At 38.2% G+C, this 19,374-nt stretch overlaps 1 protein-coding gene across 1 annotated transcript; it reads left to right on the forward strand.

Moving 5' to 3' along the window:
• Positions 1 to 622: 622 nt before the first annotated feature.
• LOC122664529 (protein SUPPRESSOR OF GENE SILENCING 3 homolog) lies at positions 623 to 18,116 on the forward strand. Its single transcript, XM_043863602.1, has 3 exons — positions 623 to 1,739; positions 10,919 to 11,226; positions 17,639 to 18,116. The coding sequence occupies exons 1-3, from the start codon at positions 703 to 705 to the stop codon at positions 17,992 to 17,994; spliced, it is 1,701 nt and encodes a 566-aa protein (XP_043719537.1). The 5' UTR covers positions 623 to 702; the 3' UTR covers positions 17,995 to 18,116.
• The last annotated feature ends 1,258 nt before the right edge of the window (positions 18,117 to 19,374 follow it).

A 19,374-nucleotide genomic window follows, 5' to 3' on the forward strand; every position in this document is an offset into this window, starting at 1 on the left:
GCAGACAAGAAACTCCACGGTGCAGCCTCAAACAGAGAAATCGATAACCGACTGATGGCCCATGAAGTAGAGCATAACCCAATGAACATCGAACATCGAACATCGAACATCAGGTGGAGGAGGGAGGGTGCGTGATGGTTGCCTCCCTCTGAGTTGCAGGTCTCCAACGATGAAGAGAATGGTTTGTATTTGGGGTTTTAGCCTTAAGGGTATTATGGTAAGTTCATTTTATGGTAAGGGTAATTTTTTTTTTTGGTTGAACGGTAAGGGTAATTTGATCACTGCAGACCTAACGGAGTGGATTAAATTAAAATAACAACATAAAATAAGGGTAATATTTGATAATGTTTCAAAGTTTGATATGTCCGTGATATTTAATATAGTTACAGGGGTGTCCATGAAATTTTCCCTTTTCTTTAATATATTTTTCTTATTGGTAGTCCACATGTGACAGAGACCCACAAACCTAACGCTATATATAAGGTCTTCTGACCGTACTCCGCACCAGCGCCACCCCTTTACGCATAACCACGCCATGATTCCTACGCGCACTTGTTAAGCAAGAAGACTGGAACTTTTCTGATTGCGTCTACTCGCGCTATCTTCTTTGTTCTCTCGTTTCGCTTTTGCTCTGATCTCTCCATTGTTCCCTACCTTGATCCTAAACCCTAAATACTCCTTTTCTTGAAACACAACGAGAAGATGACGGGAAGTAACCCTAAGGGTTTCTCACATAAGTCGTCTTCTTCGTCGTCTCACCGCAAAAGCAGGTGGGAATCTGGAAAGAACACTAATCCCGATAGTAATTCCGGCGCCGCCGGAGATGCAAAGCCCCTAAAACCTTCATTGAATTCTAAAGATGATTCCGCAGCCCCTGGCCCATCGAAGCTCCCTCTCGATCCAGTCCCTTCATCAGCTCCTGGTCATTTTCCGTCTGGCGGAGGTGGAGCCGGAGCTTCTTTTCCCTTTCCAGACCAGGCTGGTATCGGTCCTCCTCCTCCACCGGCTTATGGCTTTCACATGCTTGAGCGGCGAACCATAGCGTTGGCCGATGGTAGCGCTCGGTCTTACTTTGCACTTCCCCACGACTATCTAGACTTTCCGCCTGCTGATAGGTTCCTAGCATTAGGGCGTGAACCAGGCAGTTTAGGGTTAGGGTTTGATAAGCATTTCCCTCCTGGTGGGTTGAGTCCCGAGGGAGGCTTCCGTCGTGATGGCAATGAGCCATTTGGTCGTGGTGGTGGGCAATTTGATTACTGGAATTCCTTAGGGCTTGATGGGCGGGTGCCACCTGAAGCTTCACTGAAGAGGAGGTATGGAGATGAGGATGAAAGGGATGGCAGAGAGAGAGAGGAGGCTGCGAGGCAGCGACAGCAGCTCTTGCGGTATGCCAATCCCAATGCAAATTCCACTGGGTTTATGTCGGGTTCTGGAGACCGGGCGGATTACTTGTCGGGGAAAGGTAGCCCATTTCGACGGGATCCTTTGGACTCAAACAGGGGAGGGGATGATTTCAATTTGAGGTCTTCAAAGCTTATGAGGGTTGGAGGGGATTACGGGGATATACCTTCTAGGCATGGCGTTGTTGAAGAGGGTCTCAAGTATCCCGATGTAGACCCGCAAGCTCTGAAGAAGGCGTTTCTTGGTTACACAAAATTAATCAATGAGAATGCATCTGAAAGAAAGAATTATCTGGAGGATGGGAAGCATGGGCCTCTGCAATGCCTTGCCTGTGGCAGGTTTGATATACTCGGGATACGGTTTTGCTTATCTGTGTTTTTTTTTTTTTGTCAAAATCTTTTTTGGTATAATATTTCTAATGCTGGTGTTTATGGTATATATATACTTACCTTACCTACTGAAACATGAATGGCTGAAATTCTCGGATGTTACAGGAGGCTGTAAGGGGGAGGTCTGGGAAATTTTGCCATGCAATTGGTGATCAAGTTAACCTTAGGACCTTTACTTTTGCTCTATCTGCTATTAAGGGCACCTAGTTAGGTTATTTTGAAAAGTAGTATTTTGGATTTGAAATTGTGTGTGTGTGTGTGTCAGGGGTGTTGTAAATTGCTCATGCATTAAGCTTTATGTTTTCAGATTGCGTGAGTTATTTTAATTTTTTCCAGTTGTGTAGGCAACTTATTTATAGAATTTTACAGTTAAAAGAGTTAGGTCTATGTATAGAGTTCAGAAGCTTTAGGAGTTAGGTGATACAAGTGACAGATGCTCATGGAATTATTACCAGTTTTGTGGAATGTAACTATGTAAGCCTCGGATAATTGAAGGAATCCTCTAGAATGGGCAGGATTTATATGAAGAGGAAGCCATTTTGTTGGTGTCTTATGGTCAGAAGCAAAACTAATCTGAGTATTTGAAGTTTATGAATGTAATGCTTTTGGTGTAGTTGGGAAAACTTGGTATTTTGTTTAGTGTTGTTATTGCTATTTAGTGACTAGGGTATTGGGTGGAGTTGGCTCATTAAATAGGATACAATTGTTTTTGGGAGCTAGATTCAAAATATTTTTTTGTCTTTATTCATTTGACTGTTGAGGAATGTCTGTGCTAGAATTATTTACTGATTTTAGAGGGAAATAAGATTTCTTAGCTTTTTCCACACTTTGGAAGTTATTTTGTCTTACTACCTGTATATTGTTGAAGTGAGTTAGGTAACAAAGTAGTTCTCATGTTGTTTGAAGATTATATTTTGGTTTGCATCTACGAAGCTTAGGTAAATCTCTAGTGAGGAACAAGGATTGGATAACCCCTGGGCTTGCTGATATTGCAGACAAGGAGCCTAAGGATTGCATATGTGGTATGGGAATTCACGTGGTAATGCTGTTTAATTTGTCACTCTGTATTGTTCCCGCCTATTTTAGTTTTAGGCTGTCTGGTCTCTTATTTTTCTTTTTCCCCCTCATTCTCAACATAGGACTAGTGTTGGTAATAAACTCTAACCTGTACTGGGAACATATTCAAACTACGATAGTAGTGTGTCAGTTTTCAGCAATGCACCCATCATCATGACAAGAACCTGAAGAATAAGGAGGAAATGTAGTGTTGAAGCTATTTAATAGGGCATGTCAGACGGATTTGGGACTTTAGTGGTATTGAGATATGCTGCATTTGTACGCCAGTATTTTGCATGATCTACCATAGTTACAAAAGTATGGTATGGGAGCAATAAGTGAAGCTGGTGAAAAGATATGTATCTCTTTAATATGCACTTTAATTAATGGTAGGTTGGGCAAGTAATGTTTAATGTTCAAAGGTAAATATATTGACATTGGAGAAGATTTGTGTGGCTCTCCATACATAGTTTTTCTACCTTTAGTTTTAGCATGGCAATGTGAGATTGGGTTTTAAACTAATAGTTTTCAATATAGAGCCCTTTGGATTTGTTACTTTAGGTATGATGTCTTGAATTGCATTGTGAAGAATTTGGACATCAATATTTTTTTTGGTGTGAATGAATATGAATCCCCTTGAAATAATAAAAAATTATGGGATTATTACTTCTAGCTTGTGTGATATGCCTGAGCTTACCGTTAGGGGAAGATTTTTTGTTTATTTATATAGTATTTTATTGATTTTCCAGGAAAGAGATTTGAATTTAATGTGGTCCTTTTGATGTTTTAGTAAGGTTCCGTGGTTGTATTACATACCAATAGATTGTACTTCAACAAGCTAATTTGTTTTTGTCTTTGAATGGGATTAAATGGGCCTTATACGGCAAAAAAGCTTAGTATTTATGAAGCATTTTCATTTGATATTGAGCTTGCCTTTAGTGATTTAGGTGTTAACAGTTGTGATTTGATTACTGGAGCCTTGGTGAATTCAGTTATGAGGTCACCAGTATTAAGCTCCTTTTTTTGAACTTGTGTTCTGTTACTTGTTTCAGGGATGTGTTGGTAAATTTACCTGTTGTTTGGGTGTCCTAATGTTTGATACAATAGGAGGCTGGGGTTTCCGACATTGTTCTTGATGAAACTTGAAAGTGAATGTGCAAATAGCTTTAGCTTTTTCAGGGGTCCTACTGCAAGTCTTTAATGACTTAATAGGCTCTAGATTTGGTTTTTGATGCCGCTATAAGTTTGAATTTGTGCATGGACTATTTAAAACAGGGCTTGAATGTCTATGCTAGTTGGAAGTTGGAACTCTACATGTTTGGTTACAGGATGCTTGGAAGAACGATTCTGTTGTTTGTGTGCTGGTTGGAACCCTTTCTGTTGTAACAGTTCCCCCTCTGAAGATTGAGTTTCTAAGTTGATAGTTTGATGTTTGGCAGATACATGCCTCTTCACTGTCTTAGGCATCTTAAGTGGTGCCTGTAGTTCTGTTGTATTTTGAGTTGTGTTTGAAGTCTTACTGGATTGCTTGAGTATTTAGAATTCAGAATGCTCAGGTTGCAGGAATTTTGTCTCTATTTTTTACTGTAGTCATCTGAAACATTCTTTATTCAGTTTAAGATCTCCATTCATGGAGGTTGATACTTATTTGTTATAAAGTTCTGTGGTACAACTCTCTTCTTAGATGCAACTGTTGAGCAAATAGATGGCTTAATATAGTTTTATTGTGTGTTTAATGCTTTTTTGTTGGTATTCATGGAAAATGCTTGGAAGCTTTTCATGTTTTGTGGTCATGCATGTACAGCCATATAGACTTCCCCTACTCCTCTGGGGAGTTCGGTTTCGGCCTTTGAGCCTATGTTATGCATTTCATCTATGAGCCTGGCTTCGGACTCCCTGAATAGGTCTTTCCTCTGTGTTATTAGTCCGTGGTGTGTGAATTTATGTTTGAGAATCTGTGTGTGACATTGGATATGCAGGGAATAGAACTTAATTGGCTCTCAACCATATTTAGTTTCTGGTCCCTTGCTATTGACAGTAGGATGCATGTGAAGTGTTATCTATGGGTTTTAACCATATTGGTTTTTTAGTCCTTGTTTAGCATAGTTGTTATGGCATCTAGACGAACCAAGGCGTTGGAGAGGGCCTGTACGCAAGGTGACCAAATTGACCAAAACGCCCCCAAGGCGACGCCAATTGTGAAGGCACCTGGATGCCAAGGGGGTCACTGAAGCGATGTCTTGACTCTTGACAACTGGGCTGTCTAGGCAGCAAAACCATTCATATTCGCTGAGCATGAGTGTGGAAGTGAACATTCTTGGCTAATGGCCTAATATTATCTCTCCGTTTCTTGTTCTGATTTTTTAGTTTAATTTATAACTAGTATTCTAGTGGGTTAATGTGTAAGCATTTCATGGAATGACTATGGTTGTCTTGGTAATGTTGTTAGCTCACCTTGATTCTTTCTTGCTTTGCAAGTTAATTGTTTTTAAACCCAAAATCATAATTTTTCTCTAGGGTGGTTCCCCCCCCCCCCCTCTTTTCAGTGCTCAATAAATACTTATTTTCGTTGTACAACAGACATCTAGGACTGTGTATCAAACTCCGCCGGGCCAGTTTGAGGTCAGCCCAGCTGTAGAGAACCAGAATTGCTGGACCGTGGTCCAAAGTGGGCTGGCCATAGCTGCTTTTGTTTTTCACATCTAAGGCAACCAGAATTGCTGGACTGTGGTCCAAAGTGGGCTGGCTGTAGCTGCTTTTGTTTTTCACATCTAAGGCAATTTTTGTTGTGCCCACTTCTTGTTTGTCGTTTCACACTTTTGTATCACTCCTAACTTCTCGTCTGGGGCTTGTCTGCTCAATGTACAGCCCTATATACCATCCATTGTTGCATTTAGGTTTTGTATGAGAGCAATTTTGTTGGTAGGAAAGGTAGAAGGATTTTAGCTAAATTTTTGTTGCTCTTCAGTTTGGCTTGTTTTAACAATTGAGGTTTGCAAACCTGTGATGAAAACTACTATATGTATCGCAGAAGAATGTGGCAAATTTTTGTATACACCTTTTGTGTAGTCAGTTAAGGTTGGGCAATTTGATGATTTGATCCTTCTAACAACTGGTTGTTGCTGTCATCTGCAATAATTTGCGTGAAGTGGCTCTGTTTATATTTTTTTATATATTCTTGGATTCATGACCTTGTGTGGCTTAGATTTGCTCCCTCCCCCCCCACCATCAAACAGGGATGTATGAGTGCATGCACAGGTTTTTACCTTGCTATCCTAATTTCTGAATAGCCCAGGCAATGTCTTCCTGCACTGCCTGGCTCAAAGATCATGTCATAACATACAGGGAATCACATTTTTTAACTTAGAAGAAGGCTTATCTTTGAGTCTATTCTGCTAGCATTTGCAGTTGGTTGGATTGTCTTGATCTTCCCTGTGATGCTTGTGCATGTCCCCCAAAAACTTCTTCAGTCTTTGATGGTTTCATGCTATTTGTACTACTTCACGTAGCTTTTTCCTTTTTCTTTAATTACAAATATATTATCAGAAAGCATGGTGTTAAAGAAAAGGTACTATACCCATGTCTGGCTGAGCATTATTTGGGAACTACATCTGGTTTTATTCCATTCAGATGCATTTAGTGATCTTTGATTTACTTAATTTTTGCTTCAGACTTGTATGGAGTGCATGTTATTAATTTGGTCTTCGTACTTCGTATCATTCTCTGTGGGAACTTGAGATTTTAAGTTAGGGCTGTCATGTATTTAACATTTGCCTTGGGATAGGAGGTCATATTTGGTTCATTCTGTTATATATCTTCTAAATTAATTCAGATATATTCATGGTTTTGAATATTGCTGCTTGCTCTGCGTATGTTTAAGCAATCTCCACAGACTTCATAACAATAGGATTCTATGCCTAACATGAGTACCAAATTAAAGAGGACATGTTTGAATTATGCACTGGAGAATAAGTCCTTGGTTTTATCTGTCAAAGTAAACTTGCAGTATTATGCTTTTTACAGTGGGCTAAGCCATTTTGTAATAAATTTGTACTAGAATGTCTTCCTACTTTATGTCACACCTCCGAGTTTTGTTGTGTAGTTTTTGGTTTTGCATAAGAAGTTTAAAGGGCAGAGTTCTTCTGTGCTTTGCATAAAGGATCTAGAGTTCATCTTATTGGAGGAAATAGTTGTTGGCTACCATTTTAGGATAGGATGATGTATAATTTGAAGGGCTTGTGGTCTTTAATTTGTTACATGGATTATGGTTATAAGTCAGTATAGTTAGTACTGTCACTTTTTAATATTTTATGTATGGTCAAGTGTTTGTAAACATGGAATAGGGATTGAACTATGCCTTCTGAATGGTCAGACTGTAAAACAGTAACTAGAAATAAACAATGGTATCTGTAAGACAATTTCTATGTAAGTACAGATGGGCTTATGGGTCCGTTCTGTTATTTTCACCCACTTTAATGACTGTGGGTTCAAAACTTGCCGTTTTGCCTTGGCCTATTAAAACTTTGGGTTTGTTCTCTTGTCTTATTGAGGGCCCAAGGTGACGCAGAGAAGTCACCTAAAGGGTGTATTTTATTTGAAATAAGCCTTGGGTTGGGCCTTTGAGCTCATAGGTTTTCTTTGTAATGGGCCTAAAATACGAGTAGAAAGTAGGAAAACGAGATTTACTTAATTAGTTTAGTTATACCCTTTTTGCAAGTCAGTTTCTTTCATTTTTTTAGTTTCCTAATCAGTTTATGTTACATTATTAGTTAATGATTGAATTAGGCCTTTCCTTTTTAATGTTTAAGTCTGTTTTTGAGTCTTCTATATTTATTTGTAAAGGACTACAGCCTTGTACACGAATTTGATTAATTAGATTGAGAAAATAAACATAGCTTTGTGCTTTGCTCTGTGAGAGAGTATAGTGAGAGACCAAAATACAGTAAGAGGTCGTGGTTGAGAGACCCGAGTATGAGAGAGACTACCCTATCTTCTTCCTTCTCCGATGTCTTTCTTTTTTTATTTTGTTGTTATGAAATTTCCTACAAATCTGAGATCCGATCAAAGTATTTACTGTTGCTGGACCTGAAGTTTGCAATCTTCTTGTGGACTGGTTATCACTTGTGACTGCTCTACTTTATTTGGTATTAGAGACATGGAGGGATAGCTGGGGTCAAAGATTGCTGAATTCTACTTCCCATTGAAGGATGATTGTGCAAATCTGTTTTGACATCTGTACCAAACTCGTGGATGAGTTTCCCCCCCCCCCCCCCGCGCGCCCCCAAGTTGGGGAGAATTGATGTAGAGAAGTCACCTAAAGGGCTTATTTTAGCGGAAAAAAACCTTGAATTGGGCTATGTAGGTATTGGGCCTTTGATCTCATGAGTTTTCTTTGTAATGGGCTACTTTAATAGGCCTGAAATATGAGTAGAAAGTACGAAAACATGATACACTTCATTAGTTAGAGTTTTGTTTTGAGTCAGTTTATATTACCTTATTAGTTAAGGATTGAATTAGGCCTTTCCTTTTTAGTGTTTGTGTCTGTTTTTGAGTGTTCTATATAATTTTGTAAGGGACTACAGCCTAGCTTGTACCCAAATTTAATTAATGAGATTGGCAAAAAAAACATAGCTTTGTGATTTGCTTTGTGGGAGAGTATAGTGAGATGCCATTGGTGAGAGACCAAAATATGGTGAGAAGTCGTGGGTGAGAGACCCAGGTGTGAGAGAGGTTATCCTATCTTCTTCTAACCTTTGATTTTTTATTTATTTTATTGTTCTGAAATTTCCTACAAATTTGAAAACCAATTGAAGTATTTACTGTTGTTGGACCTGAAGTTTGTGATCCTCTTGTTGACTGGTTATCACTTGTGAGTTGTGACTGGTCTACATTCCAAGGATTTGATTGTCCAGTGTGCTTTGATAGGTTGTCAATCATAGTTATCTTGGTCCTTGTAAAAGCTGTAATGTTGTCACATTTTGGGCTTATGTTAATGTAGGACTAGAATCAGAATAGGTCTAATCCTAGGCAGGATCAAACAGAAAACCTCCAGTGAACAAGAAAGAGAACAATGGGATCTCAAATTGGTTGGAAGAGAATGATGAGATATCATATTAATGACCACCAAAGAAAGAGAACAATGTGAACTCAAATGAGGGAACATTAAAGTGCTGAAGTAGCAAATGGGTTGAATACTTCTCTTGCCAATGAATTGAATGCTCTTTTTGAAAGTACAATGAGTCCCAAATAGAAGTCACGATCAGAACAAGAAGAAAGAGGAGATCAATCAGCCCTTAGGATTTTGGGAAACCCTAGATTTCGTGGATCAATGATGGGTCTGTTCTTGCAGGTTCGGCTGTTGAAGAGTGTGCTCTGGCAGCAATGAATGTGATGCTGTAATCTTCCGAAATCGATGGGAACAATCTGTTGAAAGAAATCCCTGCAACTTTGTAGAATTTTTGAGATTGATTGAACTGAACTAGGGATTGGAATCAAGATCCGATGGAAGGGGATGGGGGGGGGGAAGGGAATGGGTATCTCACCTATCCTATCTCAGGATTTTCACAGAGGTTCCAGCCAATATTTCATTAATCAAATTTGTATACAATGCTGGCCTCCCTTACAAACTTAGATAAAAGACTAAAAAATAGACCTAGACACTATAAAGGAAAGGCTGACCCAATCCTTAACTAATAAGGTATTCTAAATGGTCTAGGAAAGTGAAATAATTAAGAAAACAGACTCAAAATAGGACTCTAACTAAACTGATGATTTAAATCCTGTTTTCTTACTTTTTACCCATATCTTAGGCTTATTAAATTGGCCAATTACAAAATAAATACATAGAATCAAAGGCTTAATACATAATAACCCATCCCAAGGCTTATTTCCACTAAATAAGCCTTCTAGTGGCTTATCTGCGTTATATGTGATTAATAAGTTCTTCATAAATTATGTGATCAATAATTCTTCCCTACAGGTGGCCCTTGACCTTTGTAGGTTTTTTCTTCTGGAGTCATGTTGCATTGTTGCTTCTATAATCAGAATTGATATTATATTAAATGTAATTATCTATCCGTTAAGCAGTAGAATTGTTGATTTTGTTGTTAGATAACCTAAATAAGCCTTCTTTTTCTTTTATAACTAGTGAACATGAGTTCTCAAGGATATCACTTTTTAAGGTTTCTTGTTAGGATACTGTTATGGTCTTCAAAATAAATCTATTCTTCTATTTTCATTATTATCATAGAACTAAAACTCGCGAGATCTCGGTTTTTCAAGACCTCGAGACGAGATCTCATGCGATACGAAAAAGTACCCCAACTCGAGCGAGATCTCGGCCCAAAATCCCTTATATGATAGATCTTGAGATCTCGGAGGGAAATCTTGGTATATAGACACTTATCTATGCAAACCTTGGTATACATACACTTATTTATGCCAGAAACCAAGACAGACACTTATTTATGCCTAATATCATTTCAGTAAATGAAATACAAAAACATTTACTTAAATGATATTAGGCATAAATAAGTGTTTGTCCTTGTCTATCCTTGTTTCTCACTAAGTGAAACTTCTATTTGGACTTTGTTTTTGCAAAATCTGATGGTACCATTGTGTTTGAATGGCCTAAAATAGGCTGAGTACCAAGTTTCAGACCCACACTAGGTCTAAAACCCACAGAAACCAGCCTTCGAGTTGACCAAAAAATAACCCCCACTCGACCTCTAGTCAACTCGGTTTTTCCAAGGTCGAAACCTGGTTGAGTTCCAAGTTTTAGTTCCTTGATTATTATTTGCATGCTGATTTCTTGGTGAAATTACTTATAGAGGCTCAGGATTTTTAATCCACTTGACATGTATACACATATTCAAAGCTTGATGAAACTAAATGACTATCTTAGCTGCAGCATTGATGTTTTAGCTTCATGTTTGATACCTTACTCTGCATGCTCAGTTCTATGGTTTATTTGTGTAGATTTTCAAACTTATGATTGGTTATTATTATGGTGGATTCAGAGTTAGGAGGCTGAATTATTTGTTGTTCAATGCACATCATGTGTGAAACTACAGGGCATCTAAAGATTTTCCGGATATGCATGCTCTTATTATGCACGCATTCAACTCACACAATTCTGACATGCGTGTGGATCACCTTGGCTTGCACAAGGCCCTGTGTATTTTAATGGGGTGGAACCATGCAAACCCTCCTGAAAACTCAAAGACGTATCAGTCATTATCTGCTGATGGAGCAGCCGCTAACAAGGATGATCTGATTATGTGGCCACCTGTGGTGATCATTCACAATACAAATTCTGGAAGGGGAAAAGATGGCCGGATGGAGGGTATGGGAAACAAATCAATGGATAATAAACTTAGAGGTATGATTCCTTCCCCTATTTTTTATGCTGCTATGTTTTATCAGAATGTCTTTCTTGGGAGATGAATCGTGTTGTTTTGGAAATTCTGTTTGTCTCAAATTAGTGATTTTATCATCTCTTTAGTTTGAAGTGTTTCAGATCTTTTCTGTGGTGATCATTTACAAAATTACGTGTTTACAGTATTTGTTTATCGTTTAGAATTTAGCTCAAGTTCTCTGTTACTTCACTTTGTTCTGTTATAGTTACTTCAAGAATGTGTTAAAGTTTAGTCTGCTGCAAGTTTTACCTTGAATTTGGTTTTCTACTTGGTGGGAATTTTTGTGGTTGTATAATGAGAATGGGTGAATGAAGTTTTTAGGAATCTAATGTGAATTGATTCTTCCTTTGCATTACCATATTATGAATAGTGTCATTAGGGTGTTTCTTTGGTTTGTAGTCTTGTTTGTGTAGTTTGCTTTCTACTCTTGACAGTTATTATTACTGCCAATAAAAAAAGGCTCAAAATTGTTTCATGAAGATGTGAACTATGTTCCAGAATAAACCAGATGTATGTTTTTCAAATTAACTTTTCCGATGGGAAAAAGAAGTTGGGGGGTCACAATTATTGCAATAGGGATCGAGGATTAAAATGAGATATAATGTGAAAAAGTCTCCTTCGTTCTTTTTAAATGTTTGAATTAGGCTAAGGGAATAGATTAGGATTTTGGGAGTGGGTCTGGAATTAGTTTTCAGTTTCTGTCTGCTGTTGGGTTGGGTGTTTTGAGTGTCAACTAGGAGGTGATAACTAGGAGGAGGTAGGTATGTTCAAGGGGAAAAAACTTCTCAAGGTATGGTGTACTTTAGATGCAGACCAGGGTTAAGGAAATACAACATTGTTTTACTAAGGGCCTATGGCAAGAGAAATTTTCACTGAAGATCAATTTCCCAAACTAATCTCCAGTACATTCCGACTCAAATTATTTACCAAAATATGTGATCGCTGAATTATTTTTGAAAACGTACAAGATTGCTTTCAAAGTATAAGTCCTCATTTAAAAAATTCCAGGAATTAACCCTTGTCCAATTTATCCTTTTTTTTTATGGATATATGGTAGTACATCCAATTTTGATTGAGTTTGGATGCTAAATTTAATTCAATGGGCTTTTAGAGAAATTATTGAAGTTCCTGAAAGCAGCAGCACTGAACACACTCTTACTACCAATGGGAATTGAATTCCAAATCCAATAAAAAAAAAAATTGAGCTCAAAACCAGCTCCACTTGAGTTGTTTTTCAAAGATTCTGTATGCCAAAAAGTTTCATAGCCAAGAAAGCAGACTTAGTGATGCAGTAGCGCTATCATGGTTGGACCGGCATGACCTGATTTGAAAATCCAGACCGAAACGAACCGGTCCCAAGCTGGCTTTTGTTTCAAAGGAGGTTTGGTAGGGAGATAATATTGTAATTATTATTTATTTTGTTTATTTTAGAAAGTTGGGTAATGGCGGAGAAGTTTCCTATTTTAATGTTAGTTTCCTAGGTGAGTTCTATTGTCTTTTGGAATGTAGAGTTTTGATATTTATATATGCATGCAACATTATGCAGCGATTAAAGATTAATTGAATTGAAGATCTGGTATTAAGATTGTTGTGGTGTGGCGTTGATGCTGATGAGTCACCTAAAGGGCTTATTTTATTGGAATTAAGTTTGGGGTTCGGTTATGAAGATGTTGATCCTTTGATTCCGTGGGTTTTTTTTGTAATGGGCCACTTTAATGTGCCTAAAATATAAGTAGAAAGTAGGAAGACGGATTTACTTCATTAGTTTAGTTAGAGTCATGTTTTGAGTCAGTTATTTTTTCCTTTCATTATTTTAGTTTCTTAGTCAATTTATATTACTGTTATACTTTATCAGTTAAGGATTGGGTTAGGGCTTTCCTTAGTGTTTGAGTATGTTTTTGAATCTTCTATATAAGTTTGTAAGGGGCTATAGCCCTTAAACACGAATTTGAATCAATGAGATAAAAAAACATAGCTTTGTGATTTTGCTCTGTGAGAGAGTTGTGAGATTCCATTGGTGAGAGGCCGTGGGTGAGAGACCCAAGTCTGAGAGAGACTACCCTATCTTTTTCTTCCCTTCTTCGATTTTTTGTTTTTTAATTTATTGTTCTGAAATTTTCTACAAATCTGAGAACCGATTGAAGTATTTACAGTTTCTGGACTGAAGTTTGCGATCCTCTAGTGGACTGGTCTACCTAAGGCGTGGGGCTGCTGGTCATCGTACTTCTTTCTCATCTTCCTTCTTCCATAGCTCAGGTTCGGCCTCTCTTTTTTCCTTTTTGTTTCTTTCTTTTTTCTTTGTCTCCCTATTCTTCTCGGCGGTATTTGCAGCCCCCAAAGGTTGAATCAAGTCCCCCTTTCATTTTGAAGTTTGTGTAGAAGGAACCCCTACCCTAGGCGACTTGATCCCTAGACACTCCCAAAGAACCTTCCTGCTGTCAGATTGAAATCCATACCTATACCTGGTTTTTATTCCTATTTCCACTTAGGTTTCAGTCCGTAATCTTACTTCATCACTTGCTGTGTCGAGGGTATGTTGGTTAGGATCAATAGGTCTTCTAGTTACAGTTGTCAAGCCCAAATTTCGACCGACTTGATTGGCCTAGGATTGACTTAGATTTCTCGTCGTGATCAAGCATGGTTTTATCGTGTTAGCGTGATTGTTGTGAGGAAGAATAGACACTATTTGTTATTTATGCTTAAGGGCTGGCTTTCAAAATTACCTTTTAGTCCTCCTTTTCTTCAGTTGGTTGTGATCCTTTCCCTCTTTTTAAATTCCTCAATGTCCATTCCTCTTCAAGTACAATGACCAATTAACCCCTGCTTAGGGTTCTGAACTTCAATATATTTACAATTTGCCACTATCCATTCACTGTGTTATCTAGTATTCTTGGGGGCCCACAGAGATCCCAAGGCAGGATACTGTGACCTGGGATTGCATAACTTAAGCTGGTCCATACTCAAGCTTCTAAAGCCACAAGTACTTTCCAGTTATGGTAATCTCAGAGAATATTCTGTAAGTGTGAATAATAACCAGTAGGAATATGAGTTTATTAAAATTAATACAAATGCCCTACTTTATTTAATCCTAATGAACTACTAGGTATTGATTTCTATGCAGATTCCATATTGAAATTCGGGGATCGAGTTCTTGGTTTCGGACCCTGGGTTTCATTTTGTCCATGCCCGAAACTGAGACAACTCGGAGATTTCAATCAGACGCGACCGAGATTTAATTCCTTCAATGTATCCCCTAAAAGAAATTCATGATTGTTTTGATTGGCTAAAGTTAACTAGAAAATACCCTTTGGACTTTATACTTGTTGACTAAGGCCAGATTTGGTATGATTTCTATTTCAATTTCGGATTGATTTCATGAAATAGATTTTTGGTCAAGAAATTGAAATTGTTTTGGTTGTGTATCAATATGAAATATTTCAAAAATAAAATACTCATTTGGTAGTTCAATTTCTGGGAATAGATTCTCTATATTTCTTTAGGTAGGATGGTGGTGACGGGGGCGGGGCGGGGCTGGTGGGGTAGAGGCGGTGAGTGACAATGGTGGTGGTTGCGTGGAAGTTATGATGGTGGTGGTGGCAGGATAGTGGTGGTGGTGGTAGTAACGGTGGCGGTGGCAGGGTGGTGGTGGCATGATGGTGGTGAGACCATTAGGATAAGAACAATGGTGGTGTTTTATTTTTAACATGAAATACTACGTTTCCCATCAAATTAACATGTGCTCATTAAAGAGCAAGAGTGAAATCAAATGAAATAGAAATTCTGAAACAGCTCCTCAGCTATTTGAGAATTTCTATTTCACTGAAATTTCTGAAATAGAAATCACCTCATGAAATTGAAATAGAAATCATACATACTTTGGCCAAAGGTAACTAGAAAATTCCCTTATTTAGACCCAAAACACTAGCCAGGCCTCTTCTCTCATTACCCAAATGTAGAGCCAAGTCACAAGTGACTTAACCCCAGAATAGTATCACAGTCGCAACCAGAAAATTAACTAAAGAGAGGTCTAATAGAAGGGATGCAAACTAACGGTTAGAAACTGAGATATCAGCAGGTCATCAAACTAACGGTTAGATACTGAGATATAGCTGGTAAGTCTCAAAATGAGAAGGTAATGTGAAATAGACAAACTCAGCCGAAGGAAGGCTCTTGGAGATGGATTCAACCCTCCAAATATCATCAATAATTGATGGGTGTGGAATCAATGGAGATCTCAGCAGCAGTTTAACAACACCATTAAAGTCTTGGATCACTCTCAGACAAGGGCTTGATAACAGGGTAATAAGTAGAAACAAAGGAGATCAGGTGGAAGAAGATAGGTAGTCTCTCTTAGACTAGGGCATCTCATCCAAGGCTTCTCACCGTACTGCATCTCACAGGGTTTTTCATTCACAAAATTGTGGGGAGAGCACTATGGCTCATACAATTAAATAGGCTTGCTGAAAATACAAAAACAGAAAGTATTGGTGAAGGAAAAGAATCCCTGCACAAGCTAAGGAATTCCTTGTACAATAAGCAAAGATTAAAGTGGAAACAAATCTTCCACCTAACTAGTACTTGCGTAAATCAAATTTGGAAACAAATAACTAACAAAATAGAAAGTAGATCTATGCCAAAATAGAAACTAATGAAATAGCAACTAGGGATATGATGTTCCATGCCAGCTGTCCATGACCCAAAACTGAAGTAAACAGTACCACAATCACTGCTCACATGTCACAGTATCTTGTGAACAGTGTTTTCATCTTTCCCATCTTGCTAGTGTATTTGATGTTTAGTAATCATTGCATGTCATATGACCCATTTTTGGCTAATCAATTTAACAAAGAGTGCTACATGAATGGGATGCCTATTGTTCCTCAACACTTATTCAGTTATTCCCCAGCGAAGGGGTGGCTAATCTTGTGCAAAATCTGTATTATTGTTGGACCCTCAAATTTTGAGTCTCTTCTATCCTGTTTCTTTTTCTTCTTCCCTGAGCGGGTTTACCAAGTGAATGCTGCATGTAAGAGGGATCTTTATGGCTCTCACTGAGTCACTGTTATGTATGCTTTTGGGGGGTGGGGGTGGGGGGTGTTGTCAGGCGTTGTTGTAGGCCAAAACTGTACTATTTTTTTTTTTTAACTATTGTGATGCTAACTGCTAACGGCATAGAATGAGAGAAAAAGCATTAGAGTGCCAAATTCAAATGATCACCAAATTCGAGAGTGTCGAGTGTGTAATACATACAGACATTTATGTATGTATTTGTATGTACATAGATATTCATAATTGTTGATAAGAATTTTTGTATATTTCCATAATAATATAGATTTAATGCAAGTATCTGTTTTACCTTTTAACCAAAATATAATTTGAGGGTATGGTGAATTGTGCTAGTTTGCCAGCATACAGAGGGAGGGAGGGAGTATTTTTTTTGGGGGGGGGGGCAAATAGGAATGAACTTTCTCTTGTTTCTTTCTTACTCAGTCTGCTCAGAATTCAGTTAGCCTTCCATTCTGGTTGTACTCTGTGGTGATCATATGCATACCATTTCACGGCCCTATTTGGTTTTAGTGGCCACTGTACATCTTCCCACCCAACATCAGATTAGTTACTTTTGAATATAAGCCTGATCTGGCTAATGGTTGCTTAGTCAGTTCTAAATTATTTGCAGATTGTTTTCTTTCTCCCTAAATAAGATTAACTTTGCTTGCCTGGATTTTATGGTGTGCTGTAAGGCTCTTAATTCAAAGTTCTGAGAGAAGCCTCAGTCTCATACTTTCATGTTGGAGAATTCCAGTGTTGTTTCTGTGATTGGCTTGCATTTGTTGTTTAGTTTTGAACTTGCCTCTTGGGGGAAATTGCTGATGACTATATTTTTGTGAACTTCTGGAATATTATTTCTTGCTAATCTGAGGTGATGCTCACATCATCATGATCTATGGTGGTCTGAGATATCAAGCCAGTCTTATTGTATGGTTGGTTTGTGCATTGAGTCCAGCTTTAGCCAGTGGTTATGTTCTTTTAGGGAAACATGTACCCTTTTGCTGGAACATCTATCTGGCCATCTCCTCATTAAGTTGCTAATGTCTGGGCCAAAGCATTATTTTCTGGATTATGTGGAGAATGGTTACTTTTGGGTGGCTTCAAATTGTGGAGGATTGTAGTTACAATTTGAAGCTATTTCATTAAAAAAACAATGCCATAATTACTTGATTAGTGACACTCCCAACCCTTGGTGATCATTAGGTACCTTTTTTAATTTAAAAAAAAGGGGAGGGTGTGTATTTCATAGTCAAACCTATCTACCTGGAACATTGGAATTATTCTTTAACAAATGTTTCTGGTTCTACCTTTCTTAATGGCTTCTAGATCTTGGTTTTGGTGGTGGGAAGTCAAAGTCCTTGTATGGGAAGGATGGTCATCTAGGCATTACGTTGGTGAAATTTGCCGGTGACCAGTCTGGCCTCAAGGAAGCCATTCGACTAGAGGAATTTTTTGAGAGGGATAACCATGGTCGTCAAGGCTGGGCTCGTGCACAGTCCTCACAATTGGGCAAGGATGATGAAAACAATCCATACCTGGTGAAGGTTGATGAGAAGACGGGGGAGAAGAAGAGAATCTTCTATGGGTATTTAGGAACTGCGTTTGATCTGGACACAATTGACTTTGAGACAAGGAAGAGGACTGTGATTGAGAGCAGAAGTGAATGGAAGCCATCTAATTAGTTTCGATGACAATATATGGTACTGTATCTTTGAAATTGCTGTTATGGAGACGATAAACCTCCTTGTTTTTTTTCCCCATAATAGTTTTGGGAAAGCAGGTAATATTTAAATTGTTTTTCTTTCCAGTAATCTGGGCTAACATCTGCACATGATTACGATTAAACCATTGGTGACTGAGGTTTCCAACAGATGGTTTGTAGGCTGTTCATCTTTAATACGTAAATCTCACTTGTATTTGTCTAGATGGGTTCCATTTGGGTATCTTGTGGCTCTCACATGTAGATCTGAATTTCACTTCCAGTGGTTGGCTATAACTGTTTTTCTACTTGACAATTTGAGAGATTTTTTCACCTGTGGGTCACTAGATATTGGTATATCATGCCATTTGGTGGCATATGTGCTGGTGAATCATTTGGAAAGGAAGTAGGTCTTGTTGTGATCATTTTTCAGCCTTATACTGAAACAAGTGCTGGAACTACAATATCATGTCTGTAAATGGGGTTTAATTTATGGTGGTTTAGTTGTTAAAGTAATTGAATGGAATAGTCCAGAAGGGTAGTTTATTTATTTGATACTAATCTTAGTAGAAGGGGGGTCCCCTTTATGAATCACTGAAGCATATTTGTTTTTTTTAAGCGCATCGAATGTAGTTCTGCTTGTTCCATACAAATGTTCCAGCTATTATTTTGCTTCCTGTTGTCCTGTGAATCAGTTCTAAGATCTCCCTTTGCACCATGTCAATTATATCAACCAGAATAGTGTGGCTAGAGGACTGTTATTACTCAACCATGAGTAATTACTTTGTTCAATGAAATAGAAGATTTTGCAAAGCCATTAAATATGTTAGTTGTAGGGAAGAGAAGCTCGGCAAACCCCCTAGTAAAAGGTTGTCGGCACTACGTCTTCTTTTTTGTCAAGTTGCCTCTGTTTCTCCTGATTTTCATTCCCGTAACACTTCTCCTTTTCGCGGAACAGATTGGAGATCAGGTCTTATTGATTCATACGATTGGTATTCAACTTAACCTTTAAGTTGTATTCCTTTAGTTGAAATTTTCGCTTCTGTAGTTGCTTTTTATTCTGAGAGGCAAATTCATTTTGGTTTTGCAATTCTGTAGTTAATAATTAATGTATTACAGGATTTAGGCTTTGTTCTTGTTCTCCTTACTCCTGATTGTCTGGAAATTTGCATTTGGGATTCTGCTGCTGCAATGGGATCTGCAATGGTGCATTACCCCACTTATGGAACTGGGTTTTGCTAATTTGATGGAATTTAATCCTGTTAAAGAGAGGCTGTGAAATAGAAACCATTTTTTGGACAGTTGATTGGTTGATCCAAGTCTCTCTTGGCCTCGCGTGTTTGTGAGCTTTAGCATTGTACCA

The sequence above is a fragment of the Telopea speciosissima genome, chromosome 1 (assembly GCF_018873765.1).
Source record: "Telopea speciosissima isolate NSW1024214 ecotype Mountain lineage chromosome 1, Tspe_v1, whole genome shotgun sequence".
NCBI classification, from domain to species: Eukaryota; Viridiplantae; Streptophyta; class Magnoliopsida; order Proteales; family Proteaceae; genus Telopea; species Telopea speciosissima.

Excerpts from the sequence above, each read along its gene's own strand:
- LOC122664529 (XM_043863602.1), top strand. The coding sequence starts at position 703 with ATGACGGGAAGTAACCCTAAGGGTTTCTCACATAAGTCGTCTTCTTCG. Across the intron at positions 1,740-10,918 it reads CAATGCCTTGCCTGTGGCAG|GGCATCTAAAGATTTTCCGG; the intron begins GTTTGATATACT and ends GTGAAACTACAG. Across the intron at positions 11,227-17,638 it reads AATGGATAATAAACTTAGAG|ATCTTGGTTTTGGTGGTGGG; the intron begins GTATGATTCCTT and ends AATGGCTTCTAG.